The sequence below is a fragment of the Aureobasidium pullulans genome, assembly GCF_000721785.1.
Source record: "Aureobasidium pullulans EXF-150 unplaced genomic scaffold scaffold_7, whole genome shotgun sequence".
Taxonomy (NCBI): domain Eukaryota; kingdom Fungi; phylum Ascomycota; class Dothideomycetes; order Dothideales; family Saccotheciaceae; genus Aureobasidium; species Aureobasidium pullulans.
Genome location: NW_021941027.1, coordinates 1,012,571 through 1,028,670, shown reverse-complemented (window position 1 = coordinate 1,028,670; position 16,100 = coordinate 1,012,571). Strand labels below are relative to the sequence as shown.

The 16,100-nt window shown below is 50.0% G+C and overlaps 4 protein-coding genes across 4 annotated transcripts; 3 read left to right on the top strand and 1 right to left on the bottom strand.

Annotated features, from left to right (window-relative positions):
• The first annotated feature begins 111 nt into the window (after positions 1-111).
• M438DRAFT_295355 (uncharacterized protein) lies at positions 112-1,276 on the top strand. The gene is made up of 2 exons (XM_029901873.1): positions 112-675; positions 731-1,276. Exons 1-2 carry the CDS (start codon positions 228-230, stop codon positions 853-855), a joined length of 573 nt encoding a protein of 190 aa, XP_029761798.1. The 5' UTR covers positions 112-227; the 3' UTR covers positions 856-1,276.
• Positions 1,277-5,477: 4,201 nt separating this feature from the next.
• M438DRAFT_198577 (uncharacterized protein) lies at positions 5,478-6,337 on the bottom strand. Its single transcript, XM_029899324.1, has one exon. The coding sequence runs from the start codon at positions 6,185-6,187 to the stop codon at positions 5,729-5,731; it is 459 nt and encodes a 152-aa protein (XP_029761797.1). The 5' UTR covers positions 6,188-6,337; the 3' UTR covers positions 5,478-5,728.
• Positions 6,338-9,414: 3,077 nt separating this feature from the next.
• On the top strand, positions 9,415-10,227 carry M438DRAFT_344897 (uncharacterized protein). Its single transcript, XM_029905327.1, has one exon. The coding sequence runs from the start codon at positions 9,485-9,487 to the stop codon at positions 9,740-9,742; it is 258 nt and encodes an 85-aa protein (XP_029761796.1). The 5' UTR covers positions 9,415-9,484; the 3' UTR covers positions 9,743-10,227.
• M438DRAFT_271455 (Ca2+/calmodulin-dependent protein kinase) lies at positions 10,105-12,287 on the top strand (the record flags this gene model as incomplete). Its single annotated transcript, XM_029900479.1, has 3 exons — positions 10,105-10,656; positions 10,754-10,804; positions 10,896-12,287. 3 exons carry the CDS (start codon positions 10,105-10,107, stop codon positions 12,285-12,287), a joined length of 1,995 nt encoding a protein of 664 aa, XP_029761795.1.
• Positions 12,288-16,100: the final 3,813 nt, after the last annotated feature.

The following is a 16,100-nucleotide window of genomic DNA, read 5'->3' as shown; positions in this document are numbered from 1 at the left end:
TCTTGCTGCGTAAAGACTTTACCCATTCATGGTTTACATCGGCCATGTTTGGCGAAAAAGTGCCACTCGCCATCTTCAATTATTTCCCTGCCCTTATTCGAGACACCGTGATACCATGACGGTATGCTTATCGAACTTGGCGAAATCCTTCCTCGGAATGACGCGGGGACAGTGTAGTTCAGATCCCTCGCCTTCACGGAATTGCTGCAATATCGTCTCAAACCACAATGGAAATTGTCAGCCCACTCTGTTCGTGGCAGGAACATCTCGAATCCATTTATACACGTCAAAAGTCACGGGGACAATCTGTTCCTCTTTATGACATCTCAAAGGATCTCTTCGAAGATGCGATTGGACCAGAAGAGGCAGCAACAAAGATCGCATCATGCGTCTGTGTTAGCGACGACTTCCAAACTGCGTATCTGGATGTCATTTGCTTTCTCATCGGCGCCGCGAATAACCTCTCGGAGCAACACGATCTTTCCAAACTTGCAAATCTCACATTGGCATTATCTCGATTACCGGATGCTCGGAACGAGACTCGGAGAACCATTCAGCTATCTTTCGACTACAAGAGCTCTGAAATAGGACCTGGAGATATTTTCGTGGTCGGTGAAGGGAAGATATGGGCCGATTTGCCACAATTTGCGGTGAATCTTGGTGATTCCATGTATGGTATGATTCATCTGTTTCTATCATCGGTTCTGCAGTTGTTAACCTCCGTTTTCAGGTCCTACCGCCTATATCAGCGACGGGCTAGCAGAGCATTGGGTCCATTCGACTACCTCTATCTCTACACCTTCAGAACTATCACAGATTCACTGGAATACGACCCCAAGACTGAAAAAGGGATAGATTCACTACACAGTCTGAGATCTGCATGTCGTTGGATCACGATCGCCGGAGAACAGATCTGGACGGAAAGTATGCGGAGTCCTCGAAATGCTGTTGCTGGACCGCTGTGGCATAGGAAATGTCACGCCGATCTTGTGAAGAGTGGGCAGTGGGAAGAAAGGTCTTTGATCACATCGCAACGGTGGTTGGCTTGGGCGTCGAGGCTCGATGAGCTTGCTGAAAGCGACATGATTGAAGACGAACTGGAGGGTATGGCGAGGTCTTCTGCAGAGATGATTAGGATGTTTGAGAGGGAGTGGGTTTTCGACATTGAAGATGAGATTCAGTAACCAGAGGGAGGGGAAGTGACTTGAGGTCTTCATTGGAATTATCCAAGCCATCTCACATTGTAGAATCTATCGAAAGTGTTCCTTGTCCGGCTGACATGGCGTCCCCATATGCTAAACATTGTCGCATCAGTTCTTGTTTCTTGGGCCACAGCGACGTTCATCGGAACCGCCTATCAAAATGCACTTAGCGAGAGCACGTCGTCCACAAGGAGCGATGATCTTGAGGCTCTCTCCTCAAGCTTAATCCCAATGTCAACATTTATCGTGCATTTTCAAACGATTTTCAGTGACAAAATCTAGCGCATGGAGAGGGGGGAAAGGCGTATTCTGATGTCGGGATACCTGGTATCAAGGTGCTGGTATAAAAAGCCCTGTCTCATGTTTTATCTTCAGGTTTTCGGGTTTTAGGTTTCTATGTTTTGTGGATTCTTGTCCCTTTCTCGAATTCACCTTAGTTGACCAAATCCCATCTGACCTCTGTCACTCATCTGGAACATAACTCATAATGTAGTCGCCAGTCCTAGCTCGTCGTTGCTGCCTATAGATTATTAGAAGCTCTGTTTGGCTCAAAACTTGAGTTGATCGGATAGCTTGCTTTTGGGTTCTGAACATCTTGATTGCCCGTTCCGGTGATGTGTACCAGTAGTTCTCTCAACTTCGAGTTAGCGCTAATGTTAGTGTAGGCGAAGTTAACGAACGAGCTCGGTGCACTCTTCGTGGATCTATACGGCAGAACAACTTGTTGTAGTATTCCAAACCTGCACCTCCCATCATCCGACAAGTCGGGTATAGTACGCTGCTAATCGCGCACGCTTTACGTGTAAGCTATTGTTTTCCTAGAAGAGCCCGAACAGCTCTAAAGTCAAAAATGCTTTTCCGGAAGAATAGTTCGCTAAACCTCCTATACATCTACGGGGAGAAGTCGGAGGGTCTTGTCCCCAATCAAACCAGGTAGTAAACTGCTCTCAAGCTTGGAGGAGAAGAGAATGTTTGATCGTTACAAAAGTGGGACGTGGCTTTAGTCTGTCCAGGACGTAGCGTGTGGCTCTTCTAAACCTCCAAAGCGGATATTTCCATCCTGCCCCGAATTGAATTATATCAGATGACAAATCATCTGGGGTTTCTTTCGGTAGGCAGACGAAGGACTGGACGAGGTAGGAGATCGCTCTCACGTACACGTCAAGTGACTTCGTGTCGTGGTCTCTCGCAGTCATGTTTGTCGCCCAGTAGTTCTTTTTAAGCTCGGTCTGGGTAATCTCTCGGCAAGACCACACTTGACCCCGGGTAATCTGTCCCATCCAAAGCGTCGTAAGATAACGCTATGTTCTGACTATTACTCGCTGTGAGTTTCACCCGCAGCCACACTGTATATAGTGAAGCTATGTCCGGAAGGTCCAGGCATAAGGAGTCAAATGTAAGCTGTAGCACCGCGTATGTGGACTCTCGAGCGGAAAAACTTGGCCAGTTTCTTCCATTTGTGCTGCTCCACGAATGCAAACTTCGACGGGTGTAAGATCCGGTGACTCTAGTGACTCTGCCAAAGACAATAGCTCTGCAGAATGGACAGTTAGTGCGCTGAGGCGTTGCCTTTTGGAATGCTTTTGTGGGCTTTATCTGCTGAGACATGATTTCGGACATTGAGAATGGAGTACCGATCTTGGTCTGCGTTGATTGGCTATAGTATACAGTCTTGACGACCAGCGGGGTCTGCGAAGTACCAGTATTATTGACTGCACTTGAAACAGGGGAGGTTTTGTGGTGTCGGTCTCGGTCTCTGCGGACTTGTTTCGGTAGAGGATGACCCGCATCCCACTGCTGGAACTCGGGAGAGCGACTTAAAACGCCTGTCACGCTCGGGTCGAAGTTATAGAATCTGTATGGTACGTTTTGGAACATGCCAACGATTCGGATATCGAGCCCTACAACCTTGCAGCCTTTGACGACGGCAATGCCAAGTGAAGATGGAACTTGGCGAAATCTGGGAAGATCTGGTGGACGGTGTTCGGGGATGTCAATGATCTCTTCATAATGAGTCCTGAGAATGCTTAGATGAGCAAAACGAATCTTGATCTTCTCGAGGATCTTCACGGCCTTCTCCAAATCCTTAGAACTCCGAGTTCTTGTCTTGGTGGCTCATGATCTGCTTCCAACCATCACTAGGCTTTTCGGAGTAGCGGTAGAAGTCCTCGGAGATGCAGTCGGCGCGCTCGAAGGTAGGGTAGTTAAACACCGGGTGTCATGTTCTACAATACTATGCAGCTGGGGAGGAGGCGCGACCCTTCGTCAATTCGACACATCTTAGATGGCACCAGATACCTGAATCTTTGCCCAAAAAATGGGATTGTCCAGGCCACGGTTGAGCCTGTCTTGATCCTGTTGGTTGAACGAACGAGAGTCTCTCATCCCTTCCAGCATCTCATCCCTCTGACTCACGAGCGGGGAGCCTGTGTACTGGTTGCGTCGCTGACGCTGAGTCACCTGGCTGTCCGCAGCAATTATCTTATAATGGTGGGTTTTGAGCGCCACGAGCTCCTGGGTGCGGTAGCCGCACTTGTCACACACAATGAACTTGTGATCGGGAACGTGGCGAATCACATGGGCCATTACCACTCCCCCTCATCTTGCTCGACACACCTATTGGTGGTCACGTCTCTTCCTGTGTCTGATGAGCTCTCTGAGCTCTCTGAGCTCCTTGGTGCGATAACCGTAACTCCGTGTCCCTCCCATTTCCCCTCGCTTTGCTTGACGCACCTACTGGTGTTCGCGCTTCTTCTTGTGTCTGGTTAGCTCCCTGAGCTCCTTCGTGCGATAATCGCACTGGTCGCACTTGATTGGCTTGTGGTCGGGGATGTGGCGAACCACGTGGGCCATCAACAAGTCTCTTCTCTCCTTACGCGTCCAACCGCACGAGCCCCAGTCGCAGCGGGGGTTGTACTCATCGTCATGACCGACGTGGTTCTCACCGATGTGGTTCTGTTAGAAAGTCAGTGTCGAGACTCAGAAAACGGGATTGAGGGACAGGGGTGTGAAAGTTTGGAATCGAAAGCAGGAGTACGGTACGTACAATGAGGTGCAAAGTTAGGCGTAGGGACTAGCTAAACAGGAGGACCGGTTAAACTGCTAGAGCGAGGGGGTTTACGGCGGCGATGTTAACTAGTAGTTCCGGAGTATGGGCGGGGAGAGCGGTGAGTGATGCCTGTATATAACTCTTCACTCAGTGCTTGGGCCGTTGCGAAAATTGTTACGGTCGGTGGTAAGTCACCTTCTTGCGGTTGTCGATTGCGATGTTCCCGTCCTGGGCGTCACGGTCAATGTGTTGGTTAAATGTCTCGCGGATTCGCAGGGCGAAAGTTTTCCATCGTATATAGAAGCAGGTAATCGAAAATCAAAAAGAAGATGTTTAGAAAAGGGATAACAGCAGAAACTCTCTGACACATAACCACAGAGAGCAACATAAGTATCGCATTGCTTTGGACAATTTGGGGACCCGTAAAATCTTTCTGCACTGGATGGGGTCGACAGAATGTCTTCCTTGACGCGACGCAGGCGAGTGGCGGAGGCGATTGGCGTGCCATTCAGACTGGCATCAGGGGACGAGCTGGCTGTTGGGGAGGTATTGCTGGGAGTGAGCGAGGCGATGGTTTCGGCGACGCCATCGTGACGAGCCTCCGACCTTTCCGCCGTTGAGAGGATCGTGGTCGACGCGTGCGAGATCCTTGATGCCAGCTTCCTTCACGCGGTCCTGTTTTTGACCCCTTATCTGGTGATGGGAGAGCTTGCTGCTCGTCCTCATTATCAATTGGCTGGCGGCGCGAGCGAGTAAGGGGAGCGTAGGTATAGGCGGAGGGAGACGGGCTAAGACAGGCACGCGAACCACTACGGGAACGCGCACCACCACTGGCTCCGGGCGGATGACCTGGTTGTACGCATCTTCGAAGACTTGGTGGCCCATAAAGGTGCCGGTGACGGTCGTGTCATTGTAGATCAGGCCGCTGTTCGGTGTCAATACATCGTCAAGCGGATGGAAGAGGAGATAGGGTAGTTTTGGACAAGAAAGGGAAACAAGGGGGTTAGTATACGTACGTGTTAAGGTCATGGGTCGAAATGATAGTGGTGGTGACAAGCAAAACGGGGTTTCCAAGTCGATGTTGGCCATGTTGCCGCCGTGTGTCGCGTAACTGAGTTGTGCGTGAGATGCGCGAGTGAGATCATGCTTTGCGCAGTGGAGGGGGGTGGAAACTCTCAACCGCCCGGAGGAGAGACGAATCCTTCACAAACCACGGTAGAGCTCCCATCGAGCCCTGTTCTTGGTCTTGTTAAGGACATTATCCGTCTCCTTGAGATGCCGAGTAGCGTTCTTGAGTACCCTTCGATATGATCTATAAGGAGGTCGTCGTAGGTCTAGGAGAGCCGGTACCAAAAGTGTTTACTTCTTTGGCCAGTCTCAGTACCTCCAGGCTGGGGTTACAAAGTGGCTGATGGTGATGTGGCGTCCGTCAGAGGCGTGAGGGGTTGGCCTTGAAATTGTGCTCCCTTGTAGATGATCACGCCCTCATCCTCCTCACCATAGCCCTCCTCATACTACATCCTCTCCTCCTCCTCCGTCTCACTAGCAAATCTAGCACACTACTGAATGTCACCCAACAGGCTCGCAAAAACCGGATTACCCCTACCCACATTGCACAAAAGGTCTTGGAAGCAGATATACTCGTTAACAGCAGCTTGGATAGACACGGCAGTGTAGGTAGAGGCAGTGTTGTAGCTTTTGGATTTGCTGTCATAGCGGTCGTTGAAGACGGTGAAGAAGAAGCGTTTGACGAATTTGATTTGTTGAAGGGTGGCGGCGTCGATGACCTGGTTTTTGCGGAGGCTGCCGGGTTGTATAGCGAACGTGGTGGAGAATAGGCAGTATAGCGAGAGGAGCAATGTCTGCATGGAGGCGCACGATATGCTCGGCGTACACTTGCTGGCGCACCAGAGATTGGTCGTCTCGCGAAGTACATCGTCGTTCATGGTGACCCAATCGCTAAGGACTTTGCCATCGCTGTCCACACGGTATGTGAGGCGGAGGAAGCCTTCAGCGGTGATAACTGTCTTGGGGCCGTCGCCACTCTTCCCAGTGTGTGTGTGTGTTTCACTTCAGAGTGATATTTGGCCGTCGAATACTGCCGGTTTTCTTCTTGATCGTCGCATTCCGGCCTTTTGAATTTGGATGTGAGCACGATAGGTTGAGAGATTCTTCAGAGGCTTCACGGAGGCCGGCGAGAACTTTGATGCTGTCGGTGCTGCCAAGCTCTTGCGGTTCAGAGTCCAGGCGAGAGATGGTAGTGGGCTCGGTACCGGGAAATGGGCTCCGCTGGCAGGCGTGGTGATAGGGGTGCGGTTGTGCTGTCCGACGGCGAGATGCCCAGGAGTCTCGAGGACGACGAGATCAGGGCCATGAGCTGGAGGGGGGTGGCCGGGTTGTTGAGAGGCTTGGGCTCAAAAGTGGCAAGGTGATCCCAGGAAGGGACAATGAGCTCATGGGGAAGAGCTCCATGCTCGACGTAAAACTTCGTGTCCGTTTCGGTGTCATGGTAGATATGTGCTAACTCTCTGGCGTTCAGACCAGACTTAACCCGATGCGCCTTTGGTCAAGTGGAGGGCTTGGTTGATGGTCTCTTCGACCAGATCACGGATGTATTCGAGAGTGGTTGGATCGAGCATGTTGTGTTTTCTGGGTCTATAAGTCTTTGAACAACAAGGGTAGTTGTTATGTATATACTGGTCGTGGTTGCGACTGGCAATTGCGGAAGAATGGTTGTGCGCGCGTGGCGTTGCGATGTAATGTCTGGAAGAGAAGGAGAGAGAGAGCGCAGGCCGACCAGTAATCTTGAGACACAAGAAGTTTGATCTTTTCGTCAGAGTCACGATTTTGTTCTGCAAAGCGTGAACTGTTGCTTCCAAGTTCTTCGAGTTGTTGAGGCAGTGAATCACACAACGTTTTGCTGTCAGTAAGCGTTGGCTCTCCGTCGTTGCTGTTCAGAATGTCATTGCGGAGCCTGGTGTGGGGGTGTTTTCGACCACCTCGAGGCAGCCGTCAGGGGTGAGTTGCCATAAGGGTAGTATCGTTCTCGCGGCGTTGATGGATATTGCACGTCTTCTCCGTATCCGACCCCAGGAACTGCAGCCCAGGACAGAAGACCTAGGTTGATGGTAGTGTTCGCCATCTGCAAGAGCAGCGAAGGGCGCCTTACTCATGAGCTCCATATATAACTTGCGAAAGCTACCGGTCGTAGCCCAGTCCAAACAGACACACGTTCTCGAAAATGCACGGCTAGAACTAGATGTCTCAAGACAGGCCGGCGATGAGATCGAGGGCTCTGCGCAGACGGGCCTCGTGCTCGGCAACACGTGCCTCAAGCTTGAAGTCCGAGGCATTCGAAGCTGCGGTGCACCCCTTCTCAGTCACTCCTTTCCACTCCGGATCTCTAGGGTCGATAAGAGTCTTTTCGCCAGGTAAGATAAGGTTGAGATTGCTCCAGTAACACTCTGGGAATGACAATCTGCATCACAAATGGGGTCTCATGCTGCTGGCAGGGCTTGTGATACCACTATCAGAAGGCAAGATGGTTTTTCAATTGGCGTGATGGCCCAGTGGGAGCTAATGTGATTGACGCTCTCTGCGGCCACAGCCAAGATTGTGAAAAACATCTTGCAGTTTGATGGTGAGAAAGGCAGGTGCGTCTGAAAGTTGAGAGCTTGATTGATTGACAAGAGAAGACATGTAAGTCATGATGAGATTGAGAAGGCAGACCCGGTCAAGACGGTCATCTTATATCCCACCCAGGAAGTCATACGAAGATTGCTGAGCGATAATGACAGAAGGACGGAGAATCTTGCAGAGACGACGGTCAAAGACCAGATCATTCAAGGTGTGCAGAAGCCTTTCCTGAATCACCTACCATACATCCAGGTTCGTGTTTGATGATGTTGCTTAGTTCCACTTCCTTTGAGGGTGATACTGCCACTGCCTTTGATCAACTGGTCAACAAGCAATACCTGAGGGACTTATTGAGGTGATGGATTGGTAAAGACGGTAAATGCGGCTGTGAGAACAGGCTATCAAACATTGGTGGCTTTGTAAGTCCCACTCTCAACGAACTGTACCATATGTCGGCGGTCTAAGCAGGCCGTTGGCGAAGCTGCCAGGATCTTGCAAACTCACAGCAAGCCGCGTTTCTGCTTTGTTTACATGATGTTGGAGAAGATCTGCTGAGACGTCCGCGACTGCGCCATCAATAATAGAACGACCCCGGATTGTAGCAAGGAAAGGAGCGGCCCCTTTCTTGTATCCCCATGCATGAACATGACGCCTTTTGGGTGATTTGTGTCAACGATGAGATGAAAGTCGTAAGCAAGCAGAGCCGAAAAGGTGGTCGAAACGCGGCTATCGAATGCGGGATGATGCAAGTGCCAAGGTTGAGCGCGCCCAGACGTCATCTCGATGCAGGGTTCACGTCATGCGTTTTTTCGTGCGTCGCGGTGCCGGGTTTCCAGGGACAAAGCGAGAGGCTCCGAAAGCGAGATGGCGCTCAATTGACAGTCAGCAGGGATGCCATGTCAAGGCTTGGTATCCAAGATCTCGTGAAGTCGTATATCTTGCGAGATCCTTGGTATAGGGACGGTGGCAGCAATGGAGGTGAAGGGGGTTGGTCGATTTTGAAGCCTTGACTCGCTTCACCAACGCACCATCAGGGTCTCGTCGTAAAACAGCTCGAAAGTGGAGTAAAATAGGTGCCTTTTGCGAGTCTTGAAGAGCGACTAAAGCGCTGGGCTGGTCTGTTCGAAAAAGCGGAGCCCACTGTTCCCGGAGCAGAGGCAGCAAGAGGAAAGCAAAAAACGGCCGGCGCGCGGCGGGCGCCAACTGTCTTTCTCGACATCATCCTGTAGAGCTACAACTCCATGTATATGACCTCAACTGCTGTGGCTGTTCGATCTCTCTTCGCCTAGAGTCCCCTTCTTTTCACCCTTCATAAAACATCCGTTTCCGCCTCGTCGTCCAGCCTTCGGCTAGTCAAGCAAACGAGACAGCCGGTAATCGCGAACGAATAACGAAACGAACGAAACGGGGAAGCAAAGACAATCGCCAGCCAACTTCGAGGAAAGGCGACGCCGTACTTACCTCACTTCACTCATCGTCGTGCAACAACAGGGCATAAGGATCTCATCTCTCTTAGATTAGGAACCCCTCTTGCGCACAAGCAGCCCCTGCAAGGTCTCGAGATTGGACAAGTTGTCGATCGGCGGGAGTTGTTACCATGTGGAAAATCGAGGTTAGTGGTTCCCCTGCTCTCACAAGCAATCCTTCCCTCTGCCTGGCGCCGCTCATGGCGCTCCTTCCCCTTCCAAACTTCCCGTGGGATGGCATGTCTTCGCAGGCCTTCTGGTGTTCATCTTTATTGAGAACATCATCGAGGTCGTCATCAGCTGATTGGAACGATGATTGGCCCATGCTGGGGGGCTCGTGTGTGTCATTCCTCCCAAAGACAAAAAACAAAGCACTTTGCGTTGGATGACAGCCTTGACCCCGGAGCAAGAGCGATCCGACGTCATCAAACCCTATGATGCAGTTGCTCGTCTAACTCTTGCTCCAACCCTGCATCCACCCCTCGTTCCCATCCATCCATGATCCATCTATCCCTCATCCTCCCATCCACGCTACCCGCTTGATCATCACCCTTCACTACCACGTTTCTTGTGCTTTGCCCTTGGCTTAGCCGTTTACACAACCACACCACTCATCTTCTCTTTGATTGACTTCTATCATCGTCGCAATCTCTTAATTTTCGTCGTGCCTTTTTCCGAAAAGGCGACATACACCTATCTCGATTGCCTTTGCGCGTCATACAACACACCACAACAGCCCGACTAATCAATCATGTCAACGATACAGAATCTCAAGAACTTCATCCGTCACGGCAAGCAGGCGCGGGACCAAAACCCAAAGTCACCGCCTGACCAACCTGCCGTGTCTAATGTCCACGCCCAGCGTCACCACAACACACAGCATGCCTCACCAAGGCAACAAGAGCAAAGGCATCACGACCAATACGCCATGAGTGATCCCAACGTCTACGCCCACCAGCCTCTGCAAGCAAATGCCGCTCAGGGCGACTTCTCAGCAGCCGCCGTCGACAACCGTCATGTCGCTGCCAAGGCCGGAGCTGCCGCTGGTCAGGCCGTCGACAAGCAACAAAAGAAGGAACAAGCTAGAAAGGATGTCGACCCCGAAGTGCTCGAGCGCATCGTTGCAGAGGAGCGTGAGGCCAAGGGCAAGCTCCCTAGATACCCCGGATTGGAAAGATGGAGCCTCGTCGAGAAGATGGGCGATGGTGCTTTCAGTAACGTCTACCGTGCAAGAGATAGCCAAGGTGTCTACAACGAGGTTGCCATCAAGGTTGTGAGAAAGTTCGAGATGAACTCGACCCAGGTACGTGTCTGCGATCCTTCCTTGCTTTGTTTCTTCTTTTTCTTCTTTCTTCATCAACATCTCGTACGTGCAGCAGCCAACAGTGCTTGTGGAATAGGGCGACAAGGTTCTTCATCCGGATTTCAAGAAGACGCCCAAGGGAGTGGAGGTGCGCCAAATCCTTTTCTTTTTGCTTTCGTATCTCCTTGCAACTTTCAAGAGGATATCTGCTCGACAGCCACTGACTTAATTTCCAACAGCGTGCCAACATCCTCAAGGAAGTTCAAATCATGCGTCAACTCGACCACCCTAACATTGTCAAGCTTGTCGAGTTCTCCGAGGCCCGCCAGTACTACTACATCGTCCTTGAGCTCTGCCCTGGTGGTGAGCTCTTCCACCAGATCGTCCGTCTCACCTACTTCAGCGAGGACTTGTCACGACACGTCATCGTCCAAGTGGCCAAGGCTTTGCAGTACATGCACGAGGAAGCTGGTGTTGTCCACCGTGACATCAAGCCTGAAAACTTGCTCTTCTACCCTACACCCTTCGTCCCTACCAGAAACCCCAAGCCCAGAGGGCCTGATGACGAGGACAAGGCCGACGAAGGTGAATTCATCAAGGGCGTTGGTTCTGGTGGTATCGGTCTGATCAAGGTCGCCGACTTCGGTCTCTCCAAGGTCATCTGGGACAGCCAAACCATGACTCCTTGCGGTACCGTCGGCTACACCGCCCCCGAGATTGTCAAGGATGAGCGTTACTCCAAGTCCGTCGACATGTGGGCTCTCGGCTGTGTTCTCTACACTCTTCTCTGCGGTTTCCCTCCATTCTACGATGAGAGCATTCAGGTCCTCACCGAGAAGGTTGCCAAGGGCCAGTACACTTTCCTGTCTCCTTGGTGGGATGACATTTCCAAGTCTGCCCAAGATCTTGTCTCACATCTCTTGACTGTCGACCCCGACAAGCGTTATGACATCAACCAGTTCCTCGAGCACCCCTGGATCCGTGAGTCCGAGGAAGAGACCCACGCCGCCGCCGATGCTCCTCCTCTCGCCACTCCTCTCTACAAGCAACCCCACTCTGCCGACTACGACTCAAAGACTCCCCTCCAGCCCAACTTCGCTTACCTCGACGAGACTCCCGGTGCCGGAAAGCGTTCGGACTTCCGTTCGCCTGGTGCTGTCAACTTGCGCGAGGTCTTCGATGTCTCATACGCCGTCCACCGTCAAGAAGAGGAGGGTAAGCGTCGCAAGAACTTCAAGCAAGGATACCGCGGTGCCAATGGCATCAACTCTCTCAACGCACCTGACGAGGACGAGGAGGATGAGTACGGCCAATCACAACCTTACGACGCTTCATCAGCAAACCCTCCGGCCAAGGTTCCCAAGTCCGGTGCACCTGATGTTACTGGTGTCGAACGTCAAATGCGCAACACATCATTGTCAGCTGCCGCCCAAGCTCGCCAGCAGGCGGCTCCTCGCGCAGCACCGCAGGAGAAGGGCTACGGTCAGCACAGTGCCGCTGTCGCTGCTGCAGCCAAGCGCCAGGTCAAGAACCGTGGCGCTTTCGAGCTGAGCCTGGATAACGCCACACTATTGGGTCGCCGCAAGAAGCCCGAGCCCAGTGGCTTGAGAGAGCAGATGACTGTGCAATAAAGCGGACGCTGACGATTTCTTTTAATGTTATACATCTTCTGTCATGACGGCCACATTCCACCGGGGGAAAAGAATGGGTCACGCTACATTTTCCGATCGGGAGGCGCAACGCAGCGATCTCTCCAAATTTTCCTTTTACGTGCTATTACTTTGACTAGGATAACGAACATGGGCGAAATCATGAGAAACTGGGACGGGTTTTTGTGTTTTCTTCTCTCCTCTTTAGCTTATCATAAGTCAGGGTTCTTTCCTTCCCTCCTTTCTTCATCATGAGGGCAGTAACTATCATAGATTGAGAGCGCGAGACTGAAATGGCATATCTACCTTTTGCATTGTAACACCTCAGCTTCACCTCGTCTGCCTGCCATTCACTGCGACCTCTTGTAAGACACATCTTTCCTTGTGAGTGCAGTGGTCCCACCATTCCAAGAAAAGCTCGCTTGAATTAACGTCACACAACGAAGACTCGTGTCGCAGCATGATGTTGACTTAGAACATCTACGTCTGCTCAACGACCCTTTTTCTCTTCTTGCCGCTTCGATGCGACTATTTGGCGAAAACTTTCCTGTTTGGACATCTTCTTTCAGCACCCTTCTTCTCATTTTCCATGGGCATAGTTGAAGTCTTCTTATGAAACAACCATCCGTTCCCAGAAACATGTTGTGGGATTGTGGCGGTCTTGATGGCGGGTTGCAGAATTCGAGGTCTGGAAAATATGATATCGACGATAACGCGACGACCACAAGACATAACCGCTGATAGCTTCGGATCCTCCTGGAAAAAAATGATTCCAGTGTATAAACGGAATATTGGAACGAAAAGAGGAAAAGGTGATGGTGGAATAGGAGGGTTTGTCGAAAAACTACTTGTGAATGGTGTCACCCTGACGTTAGAGAAAAAAGAAAAAAGGGAAGAAAAGGAGAGGGATGATAGGAATGATGGAAATGGAAATGGAAATTAAGTTTAAGTAGGTAAAGATATCACTCGTCGTACTAAGAAGGTAAATGGAATTCTGTCGCCCCTAGATCGATGTATCAAAGTAGAGATTATAATAGCATACACCTTTCTCGTATAAATCAGGCTGGTGATCTAGCTGTCAAAAGGCAGAATGATATTGAAGAGATGTAATTGTCCAGAGAGAGTGTGTAGAAATGCTGCTCTCTTTGGACATGACCCCGATCTTAAATACCATCCTGCATTTTGTCAGATTTTCGAGAGGTGTAGTTGAGACGGGGAGTGTCGTAACATCTAATCATCTCTTCCTCTCTTAAGGTTCATGCGATGCCGATTTCATGCTTGCAGAAAGGCAAGATGGAATTGATTTTGGAGTCATTGACCAGTGAGAGTGGGAATTAATGCTACTCTCTCTGGACATTTCTAATGATTCGAAAATCATCCTGCCTTTTTACAACTGGCTGTATCTTGTCTTAAAGGAGTGGAGCGTTCAAATACATGTATACATAGGAAGATAGAGTAGGAGAAATAGTGCTATCATCGACCTTATTACTTTCCTCGCCGGCAGAAGCTGTGACCGGGTTATAGGACGACATAAGAGTATGGGTCAGAAAGCGGAGATGGCAATACTATCATCGACCCGGTTGCTTTCGTCGGCGATAGAGGCAGTGACCGGGTTACAGGACGACATAAGCATAGGGACAGGATAGCGGCGATAACGGTAGACGCAGAGTCAGAGAGTGTAGTGACGTTACGGACCCGGTTGCTTTCGTCGGCGACACCGGCGATCAATGGGGCGTAGATTTGGCAGAGAAACTTATACCGAGACGAATTGGTCGGCTTGCTATGCTTGCTCGAACATCGACGAGGATCGGCCTTGTTAATAAGAAGAGGAAGAAAGAGCAGAACAGTCTGTAATTTATAGTGTCTGGACAAGAAGAATTTCTTCTATCGAAAAGAGGAGAAGTATACAAATGGAAACAGGCATTACTTGATGTTGCTTTTAAGATAGACAAAGAATGTAAGGATCTTTAGGACAAATTCACCGACAGGAAATCACTCATACTTTGCAACTTGACAAGCAGCATATCAATGTTAATTAGGAAAAGGTATAGGAGTTGACACACTCTGCTTCCAAAGTATGCTTACATACAAAGCTAAGTACGTGTGACACTTCTCTTCTGCAATCTAGAAGTCTAGATTTGACATGCACAAGAAGCAATGGTTAGTATGCCACTCCTGCCGCTGTCAACCACTGGCTGAAACGCAAAGCTCAAAAGACCGTGGCAGTCACCAAGGGAGGAAACTTGCCAAAGTCGACAAAGGCTTGAAGGACAAAACCAAGATGACATTCTCCAAATTGGACCAATTCTGGTTATGCTACAACACCTGGAGCATTAAGTGACAAGAACAATAAGGTCAATGAACTTCCTTTGTCCTTTTGTTCTTACCAACACAGCCTTCGTTGCAATTTCTAGACATGCAAGACTTTTGTATTCTTTCTTCTGAAGGAGCAGCAATGTAATAGAGGTATCATTGACCTGGTCTCCTTAATGTGTGGCTCTTGTTGATGTCGGAAGCAAGGTAAAAACTGCATGGATGATGGTAGACTCCTGAATGGGATCACGCCTAGCGAGACCCCTTCTCTAGACCTACGTAGATCTTGGTTTGGAAAACATCAAGACAGCTAGTAACTCAAGATTTTTGTATCTGCAAGGCTGAGAGCAAAGCCATGTTCTATAGTACGTACCGGTGAAACCATGCCATTCCAAGGTCGTGACCGATCAATTCAGATGTATCTTCACAATGAAAAAGTCTGTTCAAATTTCTTACAGCCGTACATGACCTCCACAGACGGAAATCATCGCATGGGCGAAAAGAACTTCAAGAACAGCCTGATTGAGTCAACATCTTCTGGCTATATATACACCATCAACACTGGGAGGATTCTTGCATATGCACCCAGCAGGTGGAGGTCATTCTGGTGGCTGAATGGTTTCATCATACTGGCTGCCCTGAATTTCTACGTAGTCTGGCTATCAGTTCGGGTAACTCCAAGGCAGTCCGATAGACAGGACCCTCGGGTCAGTGAAACTGCTAGCATCTCAATGTTCCTGTCCAACCCTTTCTACCTGTCATGATCTGGTTTCCGGCCCAGAAAGAGATCAGGTTGTGAGATTCACAGACCCGGTGGTCATGCCTGTGTACCTTCCCTTGCGCTTATGTTAGCAGTGTTCGTCTGTATCAGATACATGCGGCGACAGCGGTGTCGCTATGAGCTCGAATGTTGAGCTCGACGTCACAGACAGAAGCAAGATGGCCTTGAAGAAGTTGTGGTGAGTATGAAGTTGGTATTTGGACATTCGTTTTATATGGATGTAGGAGTACTGGGTTGATGTGTGACTACTGCCTGTTGTTGACTACCAACGAGATGGTTCTGTTTCTTGTCAATCTTCCTTCTGTGATTGTAAACATCATTAATTCAGAATACCCTCGCGAGTATGACCGATATAGTCATGCTAAAAAAGCCGCCACATTATAGTCACAATACAACAACAGGGCAGAAAGATTTACGTAAGATCATCGGTATATCACAGTGTGGGTGTATCTCTCCAACGAGGTTCTTTCCATCGTTCGATCCCTTTCAGCAGCGCATGTGTCTGCTTATAAGTCATCTCAATATCTAGATCTGAGCTCGCCCTCAAAAGCTCAAGACACCTCAATGTATCCAACAGGTCCATGGTCTTGCACAAGTCTTCCTTATCCTGCACTCTCCGTCTCCACAGAACGACAGTTTCATGTATTCATCTGTCGAGAGCAGAGACAAGACGACAAAACTTGGCATCATGGACCCGAGTC